This window comes from Danaus plexippus, chromosome 7, assembly GCF_018135715.1.
Source record: "Danaus plexippus chromosome 7, MEX_DaPlex, whole genome shotgun sequence".
Taxonomy (NCBI): domain Eukaryota; kingdom Metazoa; phylum Arthropoda; class Insecta; order Lepidoptera; family Nymphalidae; genus Danaus; species Danaus plexippus.
The window spans coordinates 105,599-129,530 of record NC_083541.1 but is presented as its reverse complement, the minus strand read 5'-3'; the positions used below and the strand labels follow the sequence as shown (position 1 = coordinate 129,530).

Here is a 23,932-nt window from a genome sequence, read left to right as displayed (position 1 = left end):
AATTTGAGATCATTTTGTAGTGGGACAAGTCATGTTACTGGTATGTTTTTTTGATTCTGGGTAAATGGTGTTTTAGTTTGTTATTTTTTTATCTTAAACAGTTTTTAGGTCAGTCTTAGAATCCTAGATTAAAAAAAAATAAAATTGAAACTTTTGTACATGAATGTAGTTTCTGTTTAATTTTGAACTGTTACAAATTTTAATGGCTAAACAAGTTATGCGGAAAATAAGAATATTATATATATATATATGTTTTATTTCTATTCAATATCCATCAATACGTGATGGAGAGCAGTAAATATTTTTTATTTAATTTATTTTTGTCTATTTACTCGTATTGTTTACCAACATTACTCCAAAGACGATTACGAAACTTCCAATCACGAATGTAGGATAATTGTCTATAATTAGTTGCATTATACAATAGTTTAATCCAATGGGACTTTAGCAGACAGGGCGACACAGTTGAAGACAGTCAGAGAAAAGGAAAGTGATGTACGAACATTTGGTAACCGGCCGCGTGACAGGAATTATAATATCCTGGAGGGTCAGGCGCGGAGTGACGGGGGATTTTACTATAGAACATTTATTATTGTAGCATTTATTGTTATACGTAACATTTATTTTACGAACATCTTAAAAAAAGAAGTAAAGATAAGTTGGAGTATTATCACTTTAGAGACGTGGAAGCCCTTTGAAATATTTTTAATCGTCTCATTGGATGCAACTATTGGATATTATCCATAGATGAAAACGTTAAATAAAAAAATGAGTTCCTAAGCCGTACCTGGTGCTCTGGTACAATTTTCCCTCGATTACGTCTCTCGATCAATTGGTATGCGATCACGCTAACATGTTACAAGAATGACGGCGGCAAACTACGTGACGCTTTATAATTAATTCGAAATAACCGATTTAAACTTTCTAACAGTGAAATAGAGTACATATTACATTAATATGAATTCGGACAAGAGGTTCTGATACTTGTTAAGGATCGATCGAAAGCCGTGAGGAGGCAGCATGTTGCGTCCGGAAGACGGAGTGAAAACAAGACGCTGGCTACATACTAATGGAGGTAGTTTAAGTTATAAGTATGGGTTGTTATGGAAGATGGCACTGGTTTCTGAAAGGTTGTCAGACCGAGTGGTCGACCGCACAATATGAGGATCTTTGCTGTAAGTATTCAAGGAAGTGCAGTGAAATTAGTGTACCTAAGTACCTGGTGATGTGATCTCTGTGAAATATGGTTTTTTGGTTAATCGACAAGTGTTCTTGTATTCTGGTTCTGTCTTTGTTTGCATGGTGTTCCCGAACATAATGAACTCACTACAGTTATGACTTCCGTCATTTTTGTGTCAATAATTTAAGAACGCGTAGTATCTGAAAAATTTAGTTCATTTTAATCTTCTATATCAATAATTTTCCTAATGAATAGTACAGAGACGTAGTACAAATGTAATTTCTACGATTATGATAACAGTCTACAAGAGTTATTTAATTGATAATAATCAGTGGAAGATAAAGAAAGTAGTCAGCTTTCATGTTACAGAGATATTATAATTCAATTGACATTTGTGTCATTGAGGAAATTGTACCCGAAATAAAATAAATATTGATATACTTTAAATAATTAATGAAATATAGGGTATAGTTAAAAAAAAATCTATATTTCAGGTTGTGTTGGCAGTGTGCGCGTGTGCGTGGATAGTAATCGCAGATGTGGCTCACATAAAAGCAGCCAAAGCAAAACTTATCAGTAGTTTGGCAACAAAAGGAAAGCATAATAAACGAGGAATATTCTCCGATGTTCCACCATACAAGCTCGGCCATGATATACCACGTATAACACATTCGGTACTTAAACCATTGGTAGTGAGGTACCCACCTACAGCTGCCGTAGCAGCAGTTAAGATACCCGTTCCAATTCACCACGTGCCAAGGTATCCGGTTTCAGTGGGTCACAAAGTACCAGGTCTCCCGCATCCTCATTATGCCTTAAATTTCCCTCACACTAAATATTTAGCAAAACCAGATCACCATTATCATCACCATCATCACCACGTGGCTCCTAAGCCGATTTTACCTGTATTACCAGCTGCCCCCGTAGCGCACGTCGCTCCCGTAGTCCCCCCGCCTCATGCGGTTTTACCGTTGGCTCATCCCGTTCCAGCTCCCCCGCCAGTCATTCACCAAGGACCCATTCATCCCGTTCCTCCCCCTCAGCCCTCACCTGTCGAAGCCCCTTTGCCTCTTAATTTGAGACCGCTTCTTCCTGCTGCTGCCGTCCCTATACCAACAGCGTCATTCTATCAATCGGCCGCTTTACCAATAGGTCAACATTTTCCATACATAATTCGTCCCGGCGGTGCTGTACAAACATCGGTATTCGCAACGTACCCGAGGTACCCTTTAATCAACAGTTATCAAGCCCCTATATATCCTGTAAGTCATGGTGCGACGGGTATACAGTCGGTACAACAAGTGTTAGTACAAAGGCCACAAGTTCATCCATTGCAGTTAGTGCCGCAAGCTGTAGCTCATTCCGGGGTCGTAGAACACCACACACACCAAGTTGGTGTCGAGCAAGCGGTGCTCCACCAAGCTCAACCTGCAGTACATGTGCACCCGAATTCATTAGGCATTCCTCAACCTGGAGTACATTTCCATACCGGTCAAGATGTGCTACCACAGCCTGGTATACAATTACACCCTAGTCAAGAATTTATTCCACAAGGATTTGAATTACACCATGGTCAAGAGGCACTTCCTCAACCCGGCTTACATTTACATCCAGGTCAAGAAGCCGTACCCCAACCAGGTTTCCACGTTCATGCGGGACAGGGAGGTTTGCCTCAACCGGAATACCATATACATCCTACTCAAGAAGCTATACCACAACCAGGGTTCCAGTTACACACTGGTCAAGAGGCATTACCACAACCTGGCTTCCAATTCCATTCCACTCAGTTACCTCAACCCTTAGAACCGACTCAGCCATCAGTTCAATTTGATAATAACGGTTGGTCACCCGTACCATCGCAAAATGATCAGAGTTCTGCACAAGATGGACACTATCCGCAACAAACACATCATTTCACTCAGGAACAAGGTTCACAAGTATTCGAGCATCACACTGACAATAAATACCATGATTTTCAACATCAATTGCAGCATCACATTCAACAACAGATAGAGCAGGCGCAGTACGAGCAGAGTTTGAACCACCAGCAACAACCGGCTCAAGAGTATGGCGTCCCACAACACCTGGGTCAAGAGCACGGACAGCCCAATGACTACTCTCAGCAGGGACAAGATATTGGCCAAAATGGACAAGACGTCTATCAGAACGATTACAACTTAGGTCATCTCGGCCAAGACATCAACCAGAACGATTACAACATAGGTCAAATCGGTCAAGAATATGGACTACCTCATCAAGGAGCAGAAGGTCGCAGTTCCGAAGAGAGCGGCCAACAGTACCATAATCACATACCTCTCAAACTTCAGCCACCGATAGACAGACCACTGGATCACTTCCAATAGTTACGCCTATATAATGTTATAGCTTGTAACTTGCAGCTGCAGAAATAATATTAGTTAAATGCCAGTGAGCGAGCCTTCGTGAAACTTACTAACTATATTAACTTTATATTACATTTGTTTTAGTGCCGACAGAAGAGATAGAAACGTTGCATTTATGCGACATCAGTACCTCTTAGAAAAATAAGTTTAGGGCAGTATTTAAGGACTCCCAAAGTCTGTGAAGTATCACGTGAACGTGCGTAGTTGGTGACTTCGGAAATGATTGCCGATTCGTAGAGAGAGAGATGATGTCGTCATGTAATATTGTAAAGATTGCCGTATTTCTTTAACTGACAAGTATTAATAACTAAGTTTATTTATTTATTAGTTGTATGTTTACACGATTTTATATTAAACAATAAAAAAACTAATTGATTAGTAATACTCTTATTAACGAACCCCGTCCCTGGTCCCGCGGTGGCTGTCTGATGATTCAATGATTACTATAATTTCACCTCCAAGTCCTCATCATTATCTTATCAAAGCAGTTCCTTTGCATTTTACATGTAACTCGAGCCAGGTAGTTAGTCATTATATAAGAAACAAAATTCTCGATTTTATCGATGTGGACACATGAACTAGATAGAATTTCGCAAGCCGCGATCGAACAGGATACGTTATGAATTATTTACTCAAAAACAGACCACACGTGTGTTTGTTTATTACAAATATTATATAAGTGTATAATGTTCAAATCACTCGCTCTAACTACTGTATGTGAAGTATAGTCCGAGAGATCCCGAAGAGGCCGTTCATGATTTTTAAGCGATCCTGTAAAGATTGTTTCGTTGATCGTATTATAGATATAACAATTAAACATTAAAACTTAAACTGAATATTTCATGAAGACTATTCATCACTATATTATTAGTTAGGTTTATAGAAGCAATGATGTAGGGAACGTACTTATTTTAAAATCCTTATCAATAACTCATCAATGAATCACCAAATTGGGGACAAATACTTCAAAGGGAGCCTTTTCTAAATGTAAGTGCAATATTTTATTGGTAATGGAAATGTTCCTAAAAGGAATCATTCGCCAAATCTATCCGCCATGTTGAAACTTATGACATTACTTCATGCGGCGGAGTAAATAACTCCTTTTAGATCAACGAATATTTTAATGTAGTTTTTGTATTATAAGAAATGCTCTGCTCGGTTTTTGGTGTGATAAAAACCGATTGAAGGAAAGTTCGACGACCTCACCAATATATGTTATTTAATAAATCTACTCATTGTTCAAAATCAAAGGTAAAATAAACATACCTACGTATGTATATACACACGTCTGTCAAAAACTTACTCAAGATTCTCATTTGATGAATATTTAATGTTTTTCTTATTTCTAGATCAAACATTGAGGTTCTTTTTCATTTCATATATTATTATTATATTCATTGATACTTGTAACACATTTACAAAAGTTGATATTATAGTTCAGTGAAGATATTTGTAAAAATAAATTTAATCATTAATAAAGTAATTACCATAATTATTAGGCTTTAATCATCATTATTAATAATAGCGATAATAACTGAGGATAATGAGATCATTGTTTTACTAATCAATCGGGATCGATAAATACTTCGACTTTACTTCACAGAGCTTAATTTCAAGCTGCAATTTGTCAGTTAACGTACAATATACTGATCTAGATGACTATGGAGAGTCTTTACGATAAAAGTGAAGAATCCTTCCTTAAGAGTGTTATATCTAAGCTATCTTTGAATAGTATAGTACTAGCACTATCAGACGTGTCGGCTATCATAGACTCGTCAGAAGACATACCTGCTGCGTTACGTCCCCACGTTCAACTCAGAGCCTTAAGACTATTGAGAGGAATCGAGAGCGACAAGCAGCTCCTGGACCAGGGTTACGTTGAGATGATTCCTCATCCGAGGTGTGGAGCGACGAGCTGTTTGGGGGAGATCTGGGAACTGCCTCGGGAGTACGAGTGGCTGTGCGGGGACTGCAGGCGACCGCTGTTTTACGTACGGAGCAGGAAAACAATGTAATAGAGTGAAAATCCAAAAATAAATTGAAAAGAATTCTACCATTAGTGTGTAAGAACAAGCAGAATCCGCAAAACATAAAATAACTTAGAACACACATTGATACAACAAGTACGATCGATACGTTGGTTAGCTTTAGTTTACAAGAATATTTTATATCTAATTTTGAATGTATGAACAGGATCCCAACAAAAGATTTATACTAACAGTTCGACTGGCGATCTTGTTTCAATGCACATAAAGGGTTTATTGTTTTAAATGAGAAAGTATATTTATTTTAAATCAAAAGGAAGATAACTTATTGTTTATTTGAACTTTGTTTAATTGATATATTTAAATCAGTAAATTAATGTACTGTTCATCAATCATCTCACGACCAATATCTAGTAGTATATGTATTAACCAGAGTTGTTATGTTCAGTAACACGAGTACACGAGGACAGTGAGTCATACACTGATTTTGATCACTGTTTTTATAAATAAAATCTTAATGCACCAGATCAGGTAAGGTTTTATTAGATATAGTGACTTGTATTAAATTATTAGAAGTGTTTATATTACATAATAGTAATGTTGTTTCTGAACGATCCCCGTATGAAATAAAAAGGAGTGGGCTCAATGGCATGTCAATTTTTATTTCTCTCCCTTTTTCCAACTGTAAAGGAAACGTAACTTTGCCACTGATATTGTTGCAAGGATACCTTTGAATAACGCATTCATTTAGACAAATTATGGAACATCTCATTATTAAATCGATAGACAGTAATTGAGTTTCGTAGTTTCGCATTAATAAAAGGAAGGACTTGGCGATCAAAAATTTTTAACTCAATACATCTATGGTAACATTCAATGTCTTTAACATCTACAATAGTAATAGACTAAATGTTTTCTGTCCACAGATGTGCAAAGTTATCTTAATATCGTGTGAAACTATTTGAATTATGAGACATTTTAACTAAACGGAAAAGTAATCAGAATGCACGATATTGTCCTTTCATTACTCTGAAGTAGATTTGTAAATATTTAAATTAATATAAAAATTAAGGACCTCAAATATTAATTAAACTACATGAATGAGTTATTAAATATATGATATAGGAAAAGATTTTTTAATACCAAGAGTAGGTAGCGAGTGTTTATAATACTATAGGGACTGTGAGACCGGATGAATCATTGGTCAATTTAAGGTTTCTAGCCTGTGGGCCCTAAGTACCTCGGTGTTGAGAGTCAACCTAGAGGGGAGGCTTGAGATATATAAAAGCTAGGTTTATAAAAGCGCCAGATAACTGAGTGCTAAGTATTAAGTCTAGGACAACGCTACATTTACCATGAAGGCTATTGTAAGTAAAGAGAAATAATTTTTCAATACTCATAAAATTTTATTTAATGTTTACTTTAGAGAGTTTATACATTCATGAGCCAAAGCCTTGTTGGTAATATATAGTTTTAATTCGAACCGTATTGTTATTATTATGTCATAATCTACACGTCTATAATAAATATTTCAAGATTAAATAAATGCTTAACTAAAAACCGGATATTCAAGTAATTTAACGAGAAATCCTCAAAGTAAATTTTTAGTATATATTTGATCCGTAAAAAAAAACATTAAAAATGGTAATGAATGTGCAACAACAATGAAGAATAATTCTCAGCACGCTAATACTTTATCAAACAAAGGTTTCTCAGGACAACAATTATTTCATTGACTCAGAGTTTTCTCAGCGTTTTATTCACCAAATCCCATAATTCACTGATTTCTTTCATCAAGTACCACATTGTGTAAAAGCCTTTCTGTTTGCTGAATTGATCAGAGTGATCCTTTTTGTTTAAAGCTATTCTCAGAAATCATCTTCCATAGCGGTACAGTCCGTTTCCAAGACATATCCTTATTTTTTTTTGTCTAGCTGTGTTTATTCCTACTGTCGGCGGCTGCAGTCTACGGAGCCGAGGAGAAGAAGAATGAGAAGCGCGGTCTTCTCGGTCTAGGGTACGGCGCTCCGCTGCTCGGACACGGGCTCGATTTGTACGGAGGACACGGGCTCAGTCTGTACGGAGGACACGGGCTCGGTCTGTACGGAGGACACGGGCTGAGCATCGCCTCGGCTCCCATCGTCAGTCATAGCGTCGCCCTGCCCGCTCCCATCATAAGCCATAGCATCGCGACTCCCATAATAGACCACGGTCTCATCGGCGGTCACCTCGGAGGTCACGGTCTGATAGGAGGACCTCTCCTAGGTCTCGGTCATGGCTGGCGTTAAACTTACGTCAAATAAATGTAATATATGTACTTATATATTGTGTAAGTCTCCATATTGTGTTTAAACTAGAGATTAGGTCTTGTATCATGTGGCCCTCGTGATGGGTCCGTCTGTGCCAAATTGCAGCTCTCAGTGTGTTTTAAGATCAATAAATTGTGTACATTCATATTGTTTATTATTTCCAAAAGACAGTATCATATTATTCACAAGTATTAGAATACTGCTCCATACTAGCGATGTCTTCTGGTTTATCAATAGTTTTAAAAATCCCCATTGTCATTAAAATATATATAACATTTTATCAATTTCTTAAAAATAGCTTAAAAGTAAGAAGGAGGCAAATGTGAAGGCTAACTTTTATTTAAACGGAGAACTAAATGAATGATGAATGTTTGTCGGCGTTTTTTAGTAACATTTCCAGATATGATTTAATTTGTTTCCCAAGATAATGTCGTAAGAGGAAGTCTGTGGTCGGATGTTGTGACACACGGGTGCTTTGAGATGAGATTCATTCAGTAGCAAGGACCGGTTTAAGAAACCTTTGATAATCGAATACTAAATTGGTACGAGTGTATCGACCGGGCGTGACCAGGGCTCAGGCGACACCGTGCCGACTGAATACTAAGAGTTACGAAATAAGTTCCTCAGGTACTTTACAAAATACGCAACAACAAAAATTATATTAAACAATATTTTTATTATCTATAATAAATATTGTAAAGTTTATGAAATATGTTTCATAGAGAACATGTCTATAGTTACTTATATTACACACTACAACATATACTAATCTACTTTTCATAATATAGTAATATAAGTAATGTTGCTCATGTGTAATGTGTTTAAAAATTTTATTCTGATTATTTGTTGTCGGGCGCGTTGTGATCTAGATTCTTTGACAAACCTTGCGAAAATTCTGGAAAGAAAATAATGTGAATGCAGTGACATTATTGCTTAATCAACTATATGTTTGAGAAAAACGCCAACTACATTCTAAAACGTAGCCACTTTAAAAACAGTGTTGCACACAGCATTAAAAGTCTGTTCGATGTAAGTGTGATGTGAATAGTTGTTGTACTCTAACAAGTTATCCACCCACTCACTCACTCATTCACTCATTCAGTCAAACATTGACTCAATTATCTTTTTTTTTATTATTTGAAAAATCTCATATAGAATTCAAGTATATGATGTATTTATAATTTAAATTTAATAGACTCGTTTCATATATTTTATTACAATTAATCACAATTTAGTATGTATGTATGCATGTGTGTGTATGTGTTTGTGTATTTTTTACACTGAAATTTCATTAATCCAATCAGAAGGTATGTTTTAAATTTTGTAAGTAAATGTATAATCGTTTCATATTTCGGAACAGACATAAGCTGTTACTAAAAACAGAGTCCATAACACAAACTTAACTAATAGGACATCACAGCACAACTGTGTTCATTGAGATTTGTTTTCGGTTTTTCCAAATACAATTCAAAACTATTTTTTTGCCTTATAACGACAAGTCACCAGGCTCATGTTTTAATCAAAAGGCATTTTTAATTTAAACCGAATAAACATAACCGAAGTTGTATTCTGTTAAGTTTTATGACACTTAGTCCGCTTAATTTATGATAGAAATATAATATGATATAACGTAACTTCAAATATTCGTCATTTTAATGAAAAAAAAACCTACTTCTATTTTAATTAGTTTCAAATAAAAAATTTCCTCAAAACAAACTGGTTCGGTCTATCGGTCGACGAACTTTTGTCTTCGCAATCAAATTACAATCTTAAATTATTAAACTTTATTATTATTTAGAATACAAACAGTTTACTTAATAAACTTGATTCTTTGCTAATGTATGTGAAATATTTATTAAAAAGTTAAACGAATATTCCCGCGGTAACATCGTTGTATAAGTATTAATGTCTTATAACGACGCTGATGACTCCTTGGAACGGACTCCTGTCCGTGCGGACCAGGAGATTGCTGACCCCTTCTCTTAATTCCATTCGTCTCAAAGATTGTTTCCCGTAGCAGCTGCCAAAGTCGCGCCAATCCTTGTCCAGGACAGTAGAAGTTTGTAACATGCAACAAGGGCGAAAGCTTCAGCTGATGAACAGACCTCAGATAATAATTAGATAAAAAAATATGTGGTACTAGCTCTATCCGCGCTTTTTCCGAGTAGAATAACGACCTGGCTGCATTACTTAATATATTATTTCATTTATTTTGGATTATAAACGTCGTTGTTTTGAATTTTAAAAAAACTTCACAATAATGATTCTTTATACACGACACAAGACGTAGAGCCTCTATAGAGTATCAGAAGAAACCTACTAGGTTTGTTAAGACGGGAGAGAGACAATCATTTCAATTCATACACTTAAATATATTTATCGCCTTAAGATTTGTTAAGTTAAGTTTTCCAAGTTAGATAATATACATATATGTAAGTAAACGAAAAATATATTATTTATTTAATATGTTTGAAGGGCGAGTCTTTAAGAAACTACTAATTAATAGGAATGTGTGTTCAGAGACGGAATGACGGAGTGGTGTATGTTCATAACACAAACATTCAACTGGTTATGATAATGTAAAGTTTTTGGACAAACACGACCCGCGGAGAGACGACGAACTGAACATGTCTTATGTCTTCTCTTCTGTGAGCTGCTTTACATTGACGGACGCTCAGAGTAGTCTGAGAGCAACAATACTAGCTGGAGTTCTACAATAAAACTTAGATGGAGGAAGAAAAATATAACATTTCCGCAGTATGAATGTTGTTTCTAACAGATGATCACGGAGTTGTTGTTTAAATTGTTAACGAAACACTACTACACAACTACTACTATAGAACTAATACTATACAACTCTTCAGCTCTTAAACGTTACATATCATACCTTTTCACCTTCCCATATATTCCGTCCCTGATGTAATCTTAAACGTGTGAGTTCATCAAAGCAACCAAAATCCTTTTATCTATTATGTAACTCGACCGGTCCTCGGCATGGTCGCCATAGAATCATATTTTTATTTTATGTCGGGTCTTTCCAAGTCGTTAGCAAATATTAAAACCAAACAGCGATTGGAATAATTATAAAGTATATTTGAGTGGTTCTGGTCAATTTGTATTAGATATTTATATAATTCAATGATAATAATATGTAATGTGAGTACAACACAACAACATAACCAGTAACTGTTGACGAGAATTACGTATTGTACATTATGGGCTCGCGTTCATGTATATAGTATTTTATTATATATTAAATCAATGAATGGGAAATGTTTTTAGGGTAAAAGATTTAATCATAACGTCGAGGATCCCTAAAAAATGGGCCATAACTGTGTAATAAATTCATTGACGTCCCGTCCCTCGAGATTCGCTCTTATTATTAATATCCGCGACATCTTCACTATATAAGTGAGTATTGTTGATGAGCGAGTCAGTGAGTCAGTTACCGAGTGTGTCCATACAACGCCTAGCAATATGAAGGTTCTGGTGAGTTGCGGAGCGAAGTCTAGAAGGCACTTAGCATTAGACACGACGACCGAACTGTGATCAGTGTATCATAATTAAACAAATAGTATATTAAAGTATAGTTGAAATAATAAAATAACGCGAAGAACATCCGAAAATATTAGTTTAATTTGAATGAATACTCGCGACAGTATGTGATCTCATTATAATAATAAAAATACATGTAATTATGAATGAAACGAGTCGGAGAAGATTCGTGTCATCATTGACATACCTAGTATAAATATTTAATAAGTCACAGTACACAATGTATATGTATTTAAACTATTTGAAGTTTACTTTAGCCGCCTGTCCCAGGGATTTTGGACTGCTTATACCAATATATATATAAGAGAGTGTCTTATATGAATGACGTTTCACTGTTCCATCGTTCCTCAGTTCCTGGTAGCCGTCATCTCTCTGGCGAGCGGTGAGTCTGTGAGCCGTGACAAGCGCAGCTTCGGTCCCGTGGGCCTGCAGCAGGCCGGAGTCCAGGCCGGGGCCCTGCAGACCACCTCACTCCAGTCCAACACGGAGCAGTCCACCTCATACCAGTCCAACACTCGCCAGACCACCGTCCTGAACTCCGTGGTTCAACCTTCCTACCACTACCAACAGCCGCAGCAGGTTCACCGACCTGTCTACAACGTGCAACCCGCGGTAAGCAACTGTCTAACTATAAACTGTTTATTTAATGACAAGAAGAAATGCGACTAAAAAGTTTGAGATGATTTGCAATAAGATTTAATTAATTATCTAAAGAAAACAAAAGAAAGAACACACAGTCATCAGTCGTATGTTCTGTAATTCGGCTCATCAGCTAGAGAAACAGTAGGAAAGAAGATGCGAGGAAAGGGTCAGCTACCGCGTCAAGCAAAACGACTGAATGAGCCATCGCGAGAATTTAATTTTGAGGATTATTAAACTTATATTAAGATAACCTTCAAATGGTACGCTCGATTCAAATGATTCAAAAAGTAATTTCAAAAAGTAGTTTGATGTAGGCTTGAAAACGAAATATTTATTTTGATAAGACTTAATACCGTATTTATGTAAATAGCTTTCCCATAAACGCTCTAGGTATGCCAATTTATAAAAGTTGTAAAATGGATATAGTATGTTATCCTTAAGGTATAGACACATGCCACCGCGGACTTTTCTGTAGACCTATATAAGATATACAATCCTACCATACGTCATTCAAACAGACGCGTTGGGGGACTTTGTTTTATAATATGTATTTATCGATGATATGTTGTTAAAGTCCTTTATATTATTTATTATTCTCTTTTATTATTATTACTGTCTTTATCTCGACCATAAAATGTTTCATTTTTAATAAAACAATAACCTGGTTTCTGTAAGCTTGTACCTGTTACTTTACAGTGAACGTTCAATTCTTTTATTGATAAAATAAATTTTCAGTACAAAAGACATCAACGCGTTCACAGAGCTTGTTTTGTTTTGTTTCCAGTACTCGGCACCACAACAGGAGTATCACGTGCAGGAACCCGTTTCGTACACCTACCCCATCAATAGAGTCGTCTACCGGGAGCCGCTCCAGACCTACGCCCCCGTCCAGAACTACCAGCCCATCCAGACTTACACTCCGATCCAGACCTACAGACCGGTGGAGACCTACAGACCCGTAGAGACCTACAGACCATTAGAGATCTACAGACCGGTCCAGACCGTACAGACCGTCCAGACCGTGCCCATCAGAACCTACAACCACGCTCCACTCGTGTACCAGAGGAACGGGGGCTGGAACTCGAACCCATGGTGCTGAATAATACAGAGTTTAGAAGAAAACGGTTGAAAACGCACTGACAAACAACGCGGCCACCAAATGTAACATTATACTATATTAAAGACAGAAGATCGACTGAACCCAGCGAAACTACAAACAATAATAAGTGACGTTCTGAACCGAGTGACTGAGGACAGGAGGACGCCAGGGAACAGCTCGCGTGTACTACAACAGGCAATATAAAACAATACTTTATTGTTTTATTTTGTATCTTTCTCAACAGATTTATCATTTATATAAGACGTGTGGCATGCGTTGCCTGGTGTACGTCGTGTGTGACAGAGACATAGATCAAATTACAGATTTCAATTAATGTGACAAGTGTCATTTCAGTCTGAAGACTGTTCCTTCAAGCTTTGACTTTTTTTGAGGATTTTTGCATAGAACTCTTGGATGTAGCATTCACAGTGACGTGCCGTGACATATTTTACGCTTTCCATTTATTTTTTAATATATAATTATATGATCAGATGTTTATTTAAAGCAATTTTATTTCTAGTCCTCTGTGAGTCCCCCATACAAACGACTGCGACACTTCTATCAGCAGCTTGTCAGAGACATCCGTTTAAACTTCTCTATACTCAAAATACAAGTAATTCCACTCTTTCTTATAATACTCCATAATTTATCTGAACATATTAAAATGTCCATATTTTTCAAACAGCCTTTCAATCTCCGTACAGAGCCATTTCGAATTTCATTAAAGTGTCAGAACAGTCAGATGTATGAATCTAACACTTTATGAGACAAAATGTAAAATGTGATATGATTTATATTAGTGATTAGTGTCAAGGATCGCCAGCTGTTTTGAGAAACAACCTCTCTACTGGAAGTTAGACTCTGTCGTAAACAATATTCATTATAATCTAAGATCCGTCTTTGGTTCCTTGCTTATATTACTTTTTGAAAGATTAAATTAAAAATAAATAAACTATTAGAGATACATTTTAAAACATCTGCACATGGGAATTTATGAGTTGAGTCCTCTTGAACATTCCTATCTACACACACACAACACACACACACACACACACCCACGTATGTATATATTATGTACTATAATTAAATGTTGACTTCTCTCGCTTTATAGCAGTTGAGTCAAACATTTTAAATAAATGTAATCATTACGAATCTTTTAAATAACTTATAAATTATAGTCTGAACATAAATCCAATATATTATTAAAATATCTGTTTCGACTATTATCGTCACAACTGTTCTAGATATTTGGACAGGAGGTCGTAACGAATTACGACCGAAGACAGGAAACAATTAATGGCATTAACTGTCACATGATACAGTGAAGGAACTGCAACTAATGAATTAGTGACAAGGACAGCACCTGAATTAAAATTTTCCGTTCTGGCTTCATATGTATATGAAGTTTAAAATATATCTATTTATTAAACTAATCGGCTTATTCCTCAACGACTGCGAAGTAGAACTGGAAATTAAGAGTTAAGGTTACTATATTTATGTTTAATATTAAACTGGTTGTAGAATTAATTCACTTGGAAGGGTCACTCGAACCGTCCGCAGAACGATTCTATCTTTTTGAAAATTTTTTTAATTTTTATATAGTCATTGCTATCTGGAGCTGTCGGGTGTTGAAGAAACTTATACAAGACAAGACACGAAGATTAGTAATGTTATTGAAATATAACAAACAATATTTTAATATGTCATAATATACATGTATCTACAAAATAACAGCTCAATTTAAACTGTAACAAAAAGGTGCTAAATTAAAAGCCTCCATATATATCTGTATAAAAATAGTTGGTAAGCATCGTGTCCGCGTGTCTGTGTGTCGACACTAGAGACGTCACAGCCGCGCCCTCCACACGAGCATGGTATTATAATTATTGAGGTCATCATTAATTATAAATATTATGTTAAACTGAACTCATTATAATTTTATGTTTTTGCGCACAATTTCATTAATATTCCAGTCGAATAGTTTTCGTTATGTCATTGAAGGTTTGAAGTCATCAGTTGGGCAACTTGCTCTTGTTGGTGCAATGCTTGATGGTTCAAATATTTGTGTTTTTTTACAGCCGTCTGAAGGGGAAGCATCTCACGGGAGGGATGTTGTTACTGCTTTTTTGTCTGTCGTTCTGTAAAATAATATACACTACAAATAAAAGATAACACAGTTAGTTCACAAGAAGGATGTGTGGGACAAAGAACTGTAAAAGTCATACTTTAATACAAATTAATTATTAGTGAGCCTTTTCCTGTATATTTCATGTTTTGTAATTGTACAACGGACGAACTCAGTTTTTAAAGTATAAAATATATATCATATCAGAAATTAAGATTACTTTTTTTTAATTAAATTTTAACTAAAATATAGAATGTAATATTTTAATATGTAACATCAAAAATTAAGCGCTTGATTTGGTCATACATCCTAAGAGGGTTTAAATTCAATAGTGATTAGAGATTTTTTTATTATTTAATTATTTTATTATAGTCTTTGTAAAACAATACCTTCAACGACTACATCTAAAGTTCCTAAAATATAATACATGTCTCAGTTTGCGGTAGACTTGCGGTCTCGTCCGTGATTATGTGTTTTAGTTACGATCATTACAACACACCTCCTAAAACACAACTTACAAAAATAAACCTGGTCAATATTTACTAACGACTGATAATATCAAAATGTTTTTGCGGAGTCCGTCTCGTGTTGGCGAGGATTCGATGAGCAACTACGACTACGATTAAGATCAAGCCCTCCGAATAAAATTCATGGGAAGGGCTGACATTTACTACACCTTCAATGAGAGAGTTCAATGTACTTGACACGATGAAGCCTTAACTAAATAACTTGATTATAGAACATTATACGAATATATTACCTTTAATATGTTTCTAGACTATAATATTAATATTATTACTGTGCTGTTGAAGATCTATATGTTAGTGTTCTGTGGAAGTCAATCAACAGGTCGCAGGTTAATGAATTGCAATCAATACTTATAATAAGTGATGTGTTTCGCTGAATATGGATGACGCGAGGACGACACTGTCATCAATCATTACACTCCTCAACAACTCTGACACGTACAGACGCACACAGACAAACAAGCACACACACAGACACTATTATATTATCAGCAATATTTACATTTATTCTAGATAAAGAATTGACCTTACTAATACTTTATGATGACCAAAATAGTGTCACTACAGAAGAGACATTGTTACGTTCATAACCATATATATCTATTAGTTTTTGGAACTTTTATTGTCCAGTTGCCATAACAAAAAAGTTATATACTATGAAAAACCCTTTTAAAATTAATTTGAAATAATGTTAATTCAATTAATTTTGTATAATGTTGATTATAATTTTGAAGCAGACTTTATAAATAAATCAGCAATTTCGAGACTATTTCTGGATAATTTATTACTTTGTCCTTTTGTGGTAAATATTATAATTTTTGCAAACATCGACGTCAGGTTCCTAACATAGTGTTATTATGAGAATGTGTCGGTATATAAGCTCGGAGATGAGCTCCTTCTGCATACTCGATCGCCAGTTTGGGAAACAAACGCTCGTACAAAATGAAATTACTCGTAAGTAAATGAGATAATAAAATGTATTGTTTTTAATACTTGTATCAGGTGTATTTGAATTTAGATAGAGATATTTTCACGGCAAAACTCAACAAAGATATCATAGAGAATACTTTGATTGATGTTTTAGAGCTGTGTGCTTATCTTCGCGGTGGCAGTGAGCGCCGTGTCGGGCGGCTACATCCGCAGCGGCTGGTCTTCTCCCAGCTACGGTTACAGTGCTCCTCTAGTGTACTCCCGCCCTTACTCGTACGGCGGCGGCTGGAACAGCGGCCACGGTGGTTGGAACAGCGGCTACAGTGGCTGGAACGGTGGTTGGAACGGTGGCTGGAAGGGCTGGTAAACACTTGGAGTAGGAAAGACAATAATTACACTCGCACAATGTCGGATTTGCATTAACTCCTTATCTTGAGTCTCTTGGTGACAAACATATTATGTTTCTAAATTTTTATCTATTTAAAAAGAGAACTGTGATACGAAAATAAATATTTTGCTCTTAATATTTATTGGTTTTATTAAATTATCGAGAGATTTTTTTCAATCAATAGGACATGTAACGTGTGTGAGTCAATTCATTCATTCTCCAAATGAAACCAGGGATCTGAAGCTACGTATATTAAAAAACAAATCAGATTATTATCTGTATGTTTGTCGTATTAATTAAAATTGAAGGAAAATTACAATGTTCTTCAACCATTTCTGTTGTCACTAGGTTTCGTGATTGTGTCACATGTTAAAACAAGTTCAAATTTCTTAGTGTAGCCTCGCTACGGATTCAAAGGTTTGAATCGAATAGGTTAGTATAATAGACATTCAAGTTGGTTAGATCGTCTCACTATTATGATTATTAACAAGTAAAAAATATATTAAAATAAAAAGAAAGTACTGCAGTGCTTTATGGAACAGTAACTATTACTTAATACATGATGTACGGAGTTTTTGAAGAAACAATTGACAAAACTTTTTCTTTAACGTGTCGGAGGAAAAACAAACACTTGTAACGAAATATGCTATGGTATATAATATTATGATGAATGTTGTAACTTGATACATAAGTTAAGATATGTAGTTGAATTTAAAGATAACTTCCATCAACTATTCTACGATAAACCCCAACAACTACAAGAGCTCGAGAAACATTTTCACTTGGAGATTCTGTGAATGTTACTGTGTGATGTTCGGTCGTGCCAACATCCAGAGAGTGAATAATGATTACGACGTTAACTAAGTACAATGTATTAAATAAATCTTACCACGTGTCATAGAGCAGTGTTACAGATTATGGGACTGATGGTGGTTCTACAATACAAGTCATATTTTTTTTAATTAAGTGTATATGACGCGGTTCACGGCCGCCGGAGGTTTCAGGAAAGTTACCAAACTGACTTATGTGTACATTATAATAAATATAACACAACTAAACTCTACAACCTCTACATTATACTCCACGCCCCCCCGGGACTTAGTTTAAGACCCTCGTATTTCTCGCGTGACGTCAGCAACCTCCTGGTCCACACGGACGGAAGTCCGTTCCGGGAAGTCAGCAGCGTCACTTGTTATATGATATTAATAATTAAACAACGATGTTACCGTGGCGATATTCGTTTATTTTTTTGATTCCAATAATTAACAAACAAAATAGTTTTTTCTATCCGCAAAATAAATCAATATGCAATATACCTGTGACCCAGTTTTAATTTTAAAAAAGCTAAATTTGTTATTAATTATATCATATTAACAGTTCAAAGCTGAATTTGTTATTTTATTTCATACAAAAACCTTTCAAATAATTAAATCAATTGTTAGTCTATCAGTTCTATGTTAATTGCTAGTAATAAATAAAATATAATGAAAAACATAACGAAACATTAACAACATGAAAGTAAAAAGATTTTTTTTTATATTTCTGATAATGTCTTTGGATATCTTAACAAATACCCATCATCTTTATATTCCGTGGTTATGTTTAATGTTCACTTACTGAAATAACAATACCTGTATTATAATTATGTCGTCATCTGTATGCCTTAATGAGGGATAAATAAGAACAAATACTTTGTTATAATCATTGTACCGACAGAATTGAGTTTTTCTTACTGAACTTCCCCGCTTTTAATTTTAAATGTTTCTAAAGACTGCAAAAAAATTAAGAGTGATTTAAAATATAATTAAAATACTCTTTTTCGATGCTATGCCTAACATATTTCACTAACTCTTTTGAATAACCGTTAAGTAACAATTAAATAAAAACAATAAGTAGAAGTAAAGTTTTATTTGTGTATCACAGTTGTTGATACAATTGAATTATATATTTAAAAGTATCACATGGCCTCGGAACAAAAATATAATATACAAACACGGTAATTTAGAAAAGCTACAGAGTTAGAAATCACCAGCCACTGTTCCAGCCTTTATTCCAACCACGGTTCCAGCCACTGCAGCCGCTGTTCCATTTTAAAAGAGTTCCGACTATAAGTTCTTTCAGACAGCTTAGTCTTAGTCTCTTACAGCGTCTCCGTGTTATCGATAGGGATTCAAACTGATATATAGATATAGATAGATAGATAGAGTTATTGAAATAGAGTTGTTGAAATACAAAATGATCATGTATCATAAAACTTCATGAACATCTTAAAGTACTTTAAGTTACTTTAAGTAGTGTGCATACGTTAGTATCATACATTTAATGTATTTTATTTATCTATATTATTGATTCTGTTTTCATTGATATAATATTCATAAGAATTGTTTATTTAAAAGAGCAAATGTTAAGCTGTAATGTGAACCGATGTGGTCTTAGTTAGTTATCATTGAACTAACTAACTGCCAACATTAACAACGACCTCCGCGCAGCCTCGACGGTTCCTATCCGGTGAGAAATTTACATCATTTAAAATTCACAAACAAACTTCTAAAATTAGCGATTTAATGAGGAATGTAATTTGATTTATTTAAAGACCTCGTCCTTTGTTATGTTGTGTTTGAATTTGAATGTTGTTTTGTCGCGTTAATGACTTGTAATATAAAGTAGTGTTCTCGTGAGAGACTGCTGCACTATATAAACACCAGGACACACCTCACATGTATATTTGATCACAGGCTCTGACTGTGTTTGTGATTGCTCCTACAATATGAAACTCTTTGTGAGTACCCAGTTGATATAAATGAGTTTGACAGGTGACTTCTTTAACTCTGATCAAAATTTAATTCTAGGTGTGTATTATTACCTTCGCGGTGGCAGTGAGCGCCGTGTCGGCAGGCTACATCCGCAGCGGCTGGTCTTCTCCCAGCTACGGTTACAGTGCTCCTCCAGTGTACTCCCGCCCTTACTCGTACGGCGGCGGCTGGAACAGCGGCTACGGAGGCTGGAACCGTGGTTGGAATAAAGGCTGGAACAGTGGCTGGTGATTTCTAACTCTGTAGCTTTTCTAAATTACCGTTTTTGTATATTATATTTTCGTTTCGAGGCCATGTGATACTTTTATATATGTATATTATTCTATTGTATAAACAACTGTGATACACAAATAAAACTTTACTTCTACTTATCGTTTTTATTAAAGAGTCAGTTATTATATTTTGTGTTTGTTTATATAGTTAGTGAAATAAATTTTGCTATGGAATTGACAAGATATAATTGAATATTGTTTTAACCTGATTAGTCCATTGATTATTAATTGTTAATTATTAATTGGGAAGTTTCCAACGGCCTTTATCTTAATGTCAGCTGTAAAGAAAATTAGTGTTATGTTCTTTTTAAACAGCTTACATTTCTTCAACTTATTTTAAGTAAAGCATCAATATGAAAACGAGTTCCATCGGTTCATAAATAAAGCAAGATAAATATTTTCGTTGTAGTCTTTAATGTCAATGATTATATATGAAATATATTTTTAAACTAGTAATTTTTTTTTCTTGTGAATGGTGGCAAACAAACAGACGGCCTTCTTGATGGCCATCAGTGACCGTCGCCCATGGACATCTCTGTTACGGATGCGTTGCCAATCTTAGTTGTTGTGGAAAAGGGAGACGTGGGAATAAGGAAACGGCAGGAAAAGGTGAGAACAAGGAAAAGGCGATCGTCTCCCTCACTCACTCGGACGAAACGCAGCCATTAATGACGACTTCACGCCGATCTTCTGTGACAGTGTAGTACTTCCCCGGTCGAGCCAGCCCATGTTCGAGCTGTAGTTACTTGACAGCAGTTAGGCTCTACCATCTTTTAAAAATTAAGTAATTAAGTAATCATAAAAGATAATTAATTTGTTACGTCCGTTTATGTTATCGTATTTTTTATATACTTTAGTACATTGGTGTAGTACAAAGTATAATTCTAATATTAAAGAGTTTCTCAATTAAGCTGAAGATAAATTTGAGATAAAATTTAGAAATACAAAGACCGAAGAATAACGGTGGGGCATGGAATGGAAGGGCGTGTGAAGTGATAGATACGAGGACATACATTTATAAGGACTATTTCACTGATCATCATTTAATAAGCAAAACCGACGTTTCACTTGATGAAGACAATTATTTAACTGGTTAATAGATACTGAGTCCTGTCGACTTTACTCTTTATTCATTTGTTCAATAGTTCATCAGGTGTCTTAAAGAACTTGAATCGTTTAGAATCTATCTACAAACATACACATTAACAAAAATTATATCTAAACATTTTACTTTTCATTACAGTTTTAAAAAAGTAAAAGTAATGTGTACTTGACCAAAATACACATCGATGTTTTGTGTACCAATAAACAGATAAAGAACACTTCGTTACTAATAAGTATTCATAAACATTAGTTGCACTCGAGACGTCGGAATATATTATGAGAGATTATACTTTATTTACGATCCGAGTATTATCTTCTGAAGCTTGTATTTCTCTTGTCAATATTTATTTAGTAACCGACCTAGATCTAGATTTGTTACATTTGTTACAGGTCAGGTGATCTAAGTGTTTCAAAATAAATATAAATAGATATCAAAAAACTAGTTTTTAAAAATCTATTTATATATTGCACCATCTTAATTTAATATTTATTATAAAGTAATCATTACAACACTTCCATGTGTCGGTCAGCACCGTCACTGGTTCCACGCATCACCGATACTGCTGAACCCCTGAAATTAATATTAAATTCGATCAGCAAGTTTTACCAATATAAGTTTCCACCTCAGCCACGATGTTTCACTACACTCGTTTAATCCACCGTCTGCGTTTGAATCTATAATACAATTCAAAATGAAAGTATATCTAAGTAATTCTGTTCTTTTTTGTTGGTTTTGAATCGCCCTTATAACGTAAAATGTTTAAATGTAAATATAAACATAAGTACCATTAATTAACACTATGTAGATATGGCTAGTATAGCCTCTGTGGAGACTTAAACACTAACTGGGACCAATTCTGTGAAAGTGGATGGTGATTGGTGTGTTTGATAAACTGATACCAACTACACACATATAAAGTTCCATTTGCTTACATTCAGATTCAAGGTATATTCATTTTTGCAAAATTATTGATAGCGCTTATAATTAAATAAACACGCTTGCCGTTGACGTCGCTTGTTCTATTTTCGTGTCGTATATATTAAGCGTAACAAATATGTCGCCAACAAACAAATCAATATAACATTTGTATACACACAATTAAATATCAGGTTACTTTTAATTTCCAATAGAGAATGACAAACTCACGGACCCGGAAAGGATTCATAGCTCCAAGCTCCGGAACATTTTATTCCAGTTTCTTTATCAACTAGCTAACAGCTGTAGTGTGATGTAAGCAGTCTTTACTCGTATATTAAACTTTCAAATCAGGACGGAGGGTTATAAGATTATTTCTGTATACTGTATAAGTGTATTAGTTTGATGTTTTTTAAATTCGTTGTTTGTAATTCATATAATGGATCTTCGCCAATCTATCTCAGACCATGAAGTGATCAATAATTCCGTGTCGCTGAGACTTAATATTTTACATTATTACCGCATCACTCGTTATAGAACAAATTATTTAAGAACATCTGCAATATCTACAGCCATTAATATTGATTAATCACTAGTTGTTGTATGTAATACAGTTATTTTCGTATAAAGAAACTTGTCTCTTTCTGCAGATTATTATATGAAAACAATTTATTGGTCTGTCAATGAAGACGTGTTTTTTCGTTCCGTTTTGTTTCTAGCAGTGAGAGTAAGCTTTGTCATAACACGTTTTTGATATACTGAACCATTTACGTTACTTTGTCTATTAATATATAATGTACACTATTTGTTGCTCGTGTAACTTATGTTACTATAGGCAGGAAGTGACGAGATGTTTGTGGTTTTGTCCTGTGTTTGTTCTGTTCCTGGTTACTGATTACTGCCTGTTGCTGCTTACCGGGATTACTTGTTTTTTAGTAGTTAGTTTATGAACAAGCACAAACCTATATAAAAGAACTCTAGTTTTTGCCTGCAAGTTTGTCCACGTGGACTTCGGATTTAAGCTCAAAGAGAATTATGTAAGCTGTGTTAAAACTATAGGTATAGTGACCAACCGAAAACGAATTTCGGGAAAAAATATATACTGTCTTGTTCCATATCTGCTAAATATTGTAAAATTGCATCAAAATGTTTTTGGTAAAAGAAGATTAAACTTAGAAAAATACAAACATACATCCTTACAAAAATTCACATTTATAATACATAAATATGTTTCTAAATTTTTAAGTTGACCTGAAGAAATAATTACCCTATGCGTATTATAATTTCCTTTAAATAATATAAGACGGGAAGTTGTAAATTTACCTGCCTCATGTTGCAAAACTCTATTACCACAGAGTTTCAGACTGTTAATAAGGATGTTTTAATACTTATTGTTTAACTGGTTCAAGCCTTGTTTATTATATTTCATCGAATTTAAGCATTTTAATAAAAAGTAACCATCTGCATATAAAACATACAGAACAACAGAAAAGCATTTATTTTATTTACTATTTTTTTATTTGAAAAATTTAAAATGAATACGAGTGCAGGCGGCTAGATTGAAAATTACAAAGTTTGGTACAGAACATGTATATTTTTAAATATAAATGATTAAACATCGGCTTTTTAAAATTTTGTTTTATTTTGTCAAGTTTTTTTGCACCATATTTGTTTGTGTATGATTT

General features: G+C 34.8%; 4 protein-coding genes across 4 annotated transcripts; all 4 read left to right on the top strand.

The window, feature by feature from the left end:
• The first annotated feature begins 983 nt into the window (after positions 1-983).
• On the top strand, positions 984-3,960 carry LOC116770993 (bromodomain-containing protein 4-like). Its single transcript, XM_032662682.2, has 2 exons — positions 984-1,175; positions 1,675-3,960. Exons 1-2 carry the CDS (start codon positions 1,161-1,163, stop codon positions 3,541-3,543), a joined length of 1,884 nt encoding a protein of 627 aa, XP_032518573.2. The 5' UTR covers positions 984-1,160; the 3' UTR covers positions 3,544-3,960.
• A 2,907-nt stretch (positions 3,961-6,867) lies between these two features.
• On the top strand, positions 6,868-8,021 carry LOC116770744 (uncharacterized). Its single transcript, XM_032662343.2, has 2 exons — positions 6,868-6,934; positions 7,502-8,021. Exons 1-2 carry the CDS (start codon positions 6,923-6,925, stop codon positions 7,853-7,855), a joined length of 366 nt encoding a protein of 121 aa, XP_032518234.2. The 5' UTR covers positions 6,868-6,922; the 3' UTR covers positions 7,856-8,021.
• A 3,235-nt stretch (positions 8,022-11,256) lies between these two features.
• Positions 11,257-13,670, top strand: LOC133318783 (uncharacterized). Its single transcript, XM_061521035.1, has 3 exons — positions 11,257-11,365; positions 11,783-12,043; positions 12,858-13,670. Exons 1-3 carry the CDS (start codon positions 11,354-11,356, stop codon positions 13,170-13,172), a joined length of 588 nt encoding a protein of 195 aa, XP_061377019.1. The 5' UTR covers positions 11,257-11,353; the 3' UTR covers positions 13,173-13,670.
• Positions 13,671-16,645: 2,975 nt separating this feature from the next.
• On the top strand, positions 16,646-17,280 carry LOC116770612 (shematrin-like protein 2). Its single transcript, XM_032662159.2, has 2 exons — positions 16,646-16,778; positions 16,909-17,280. The coding sequence occupies exons 1-2, from the start codon at positions 16,767-16,769 to the stop codon at positions 17,119-17,121; spliced, it is 225 nt and encodes a 74-aa protein (XP_032518050.2). The 5' UTR covers positions 16,646-16,766; the 3' UTR covers positions 17,122-17,280.
• Positions 17,281-23,932: the final 6,652 nt, after the last annotated feature.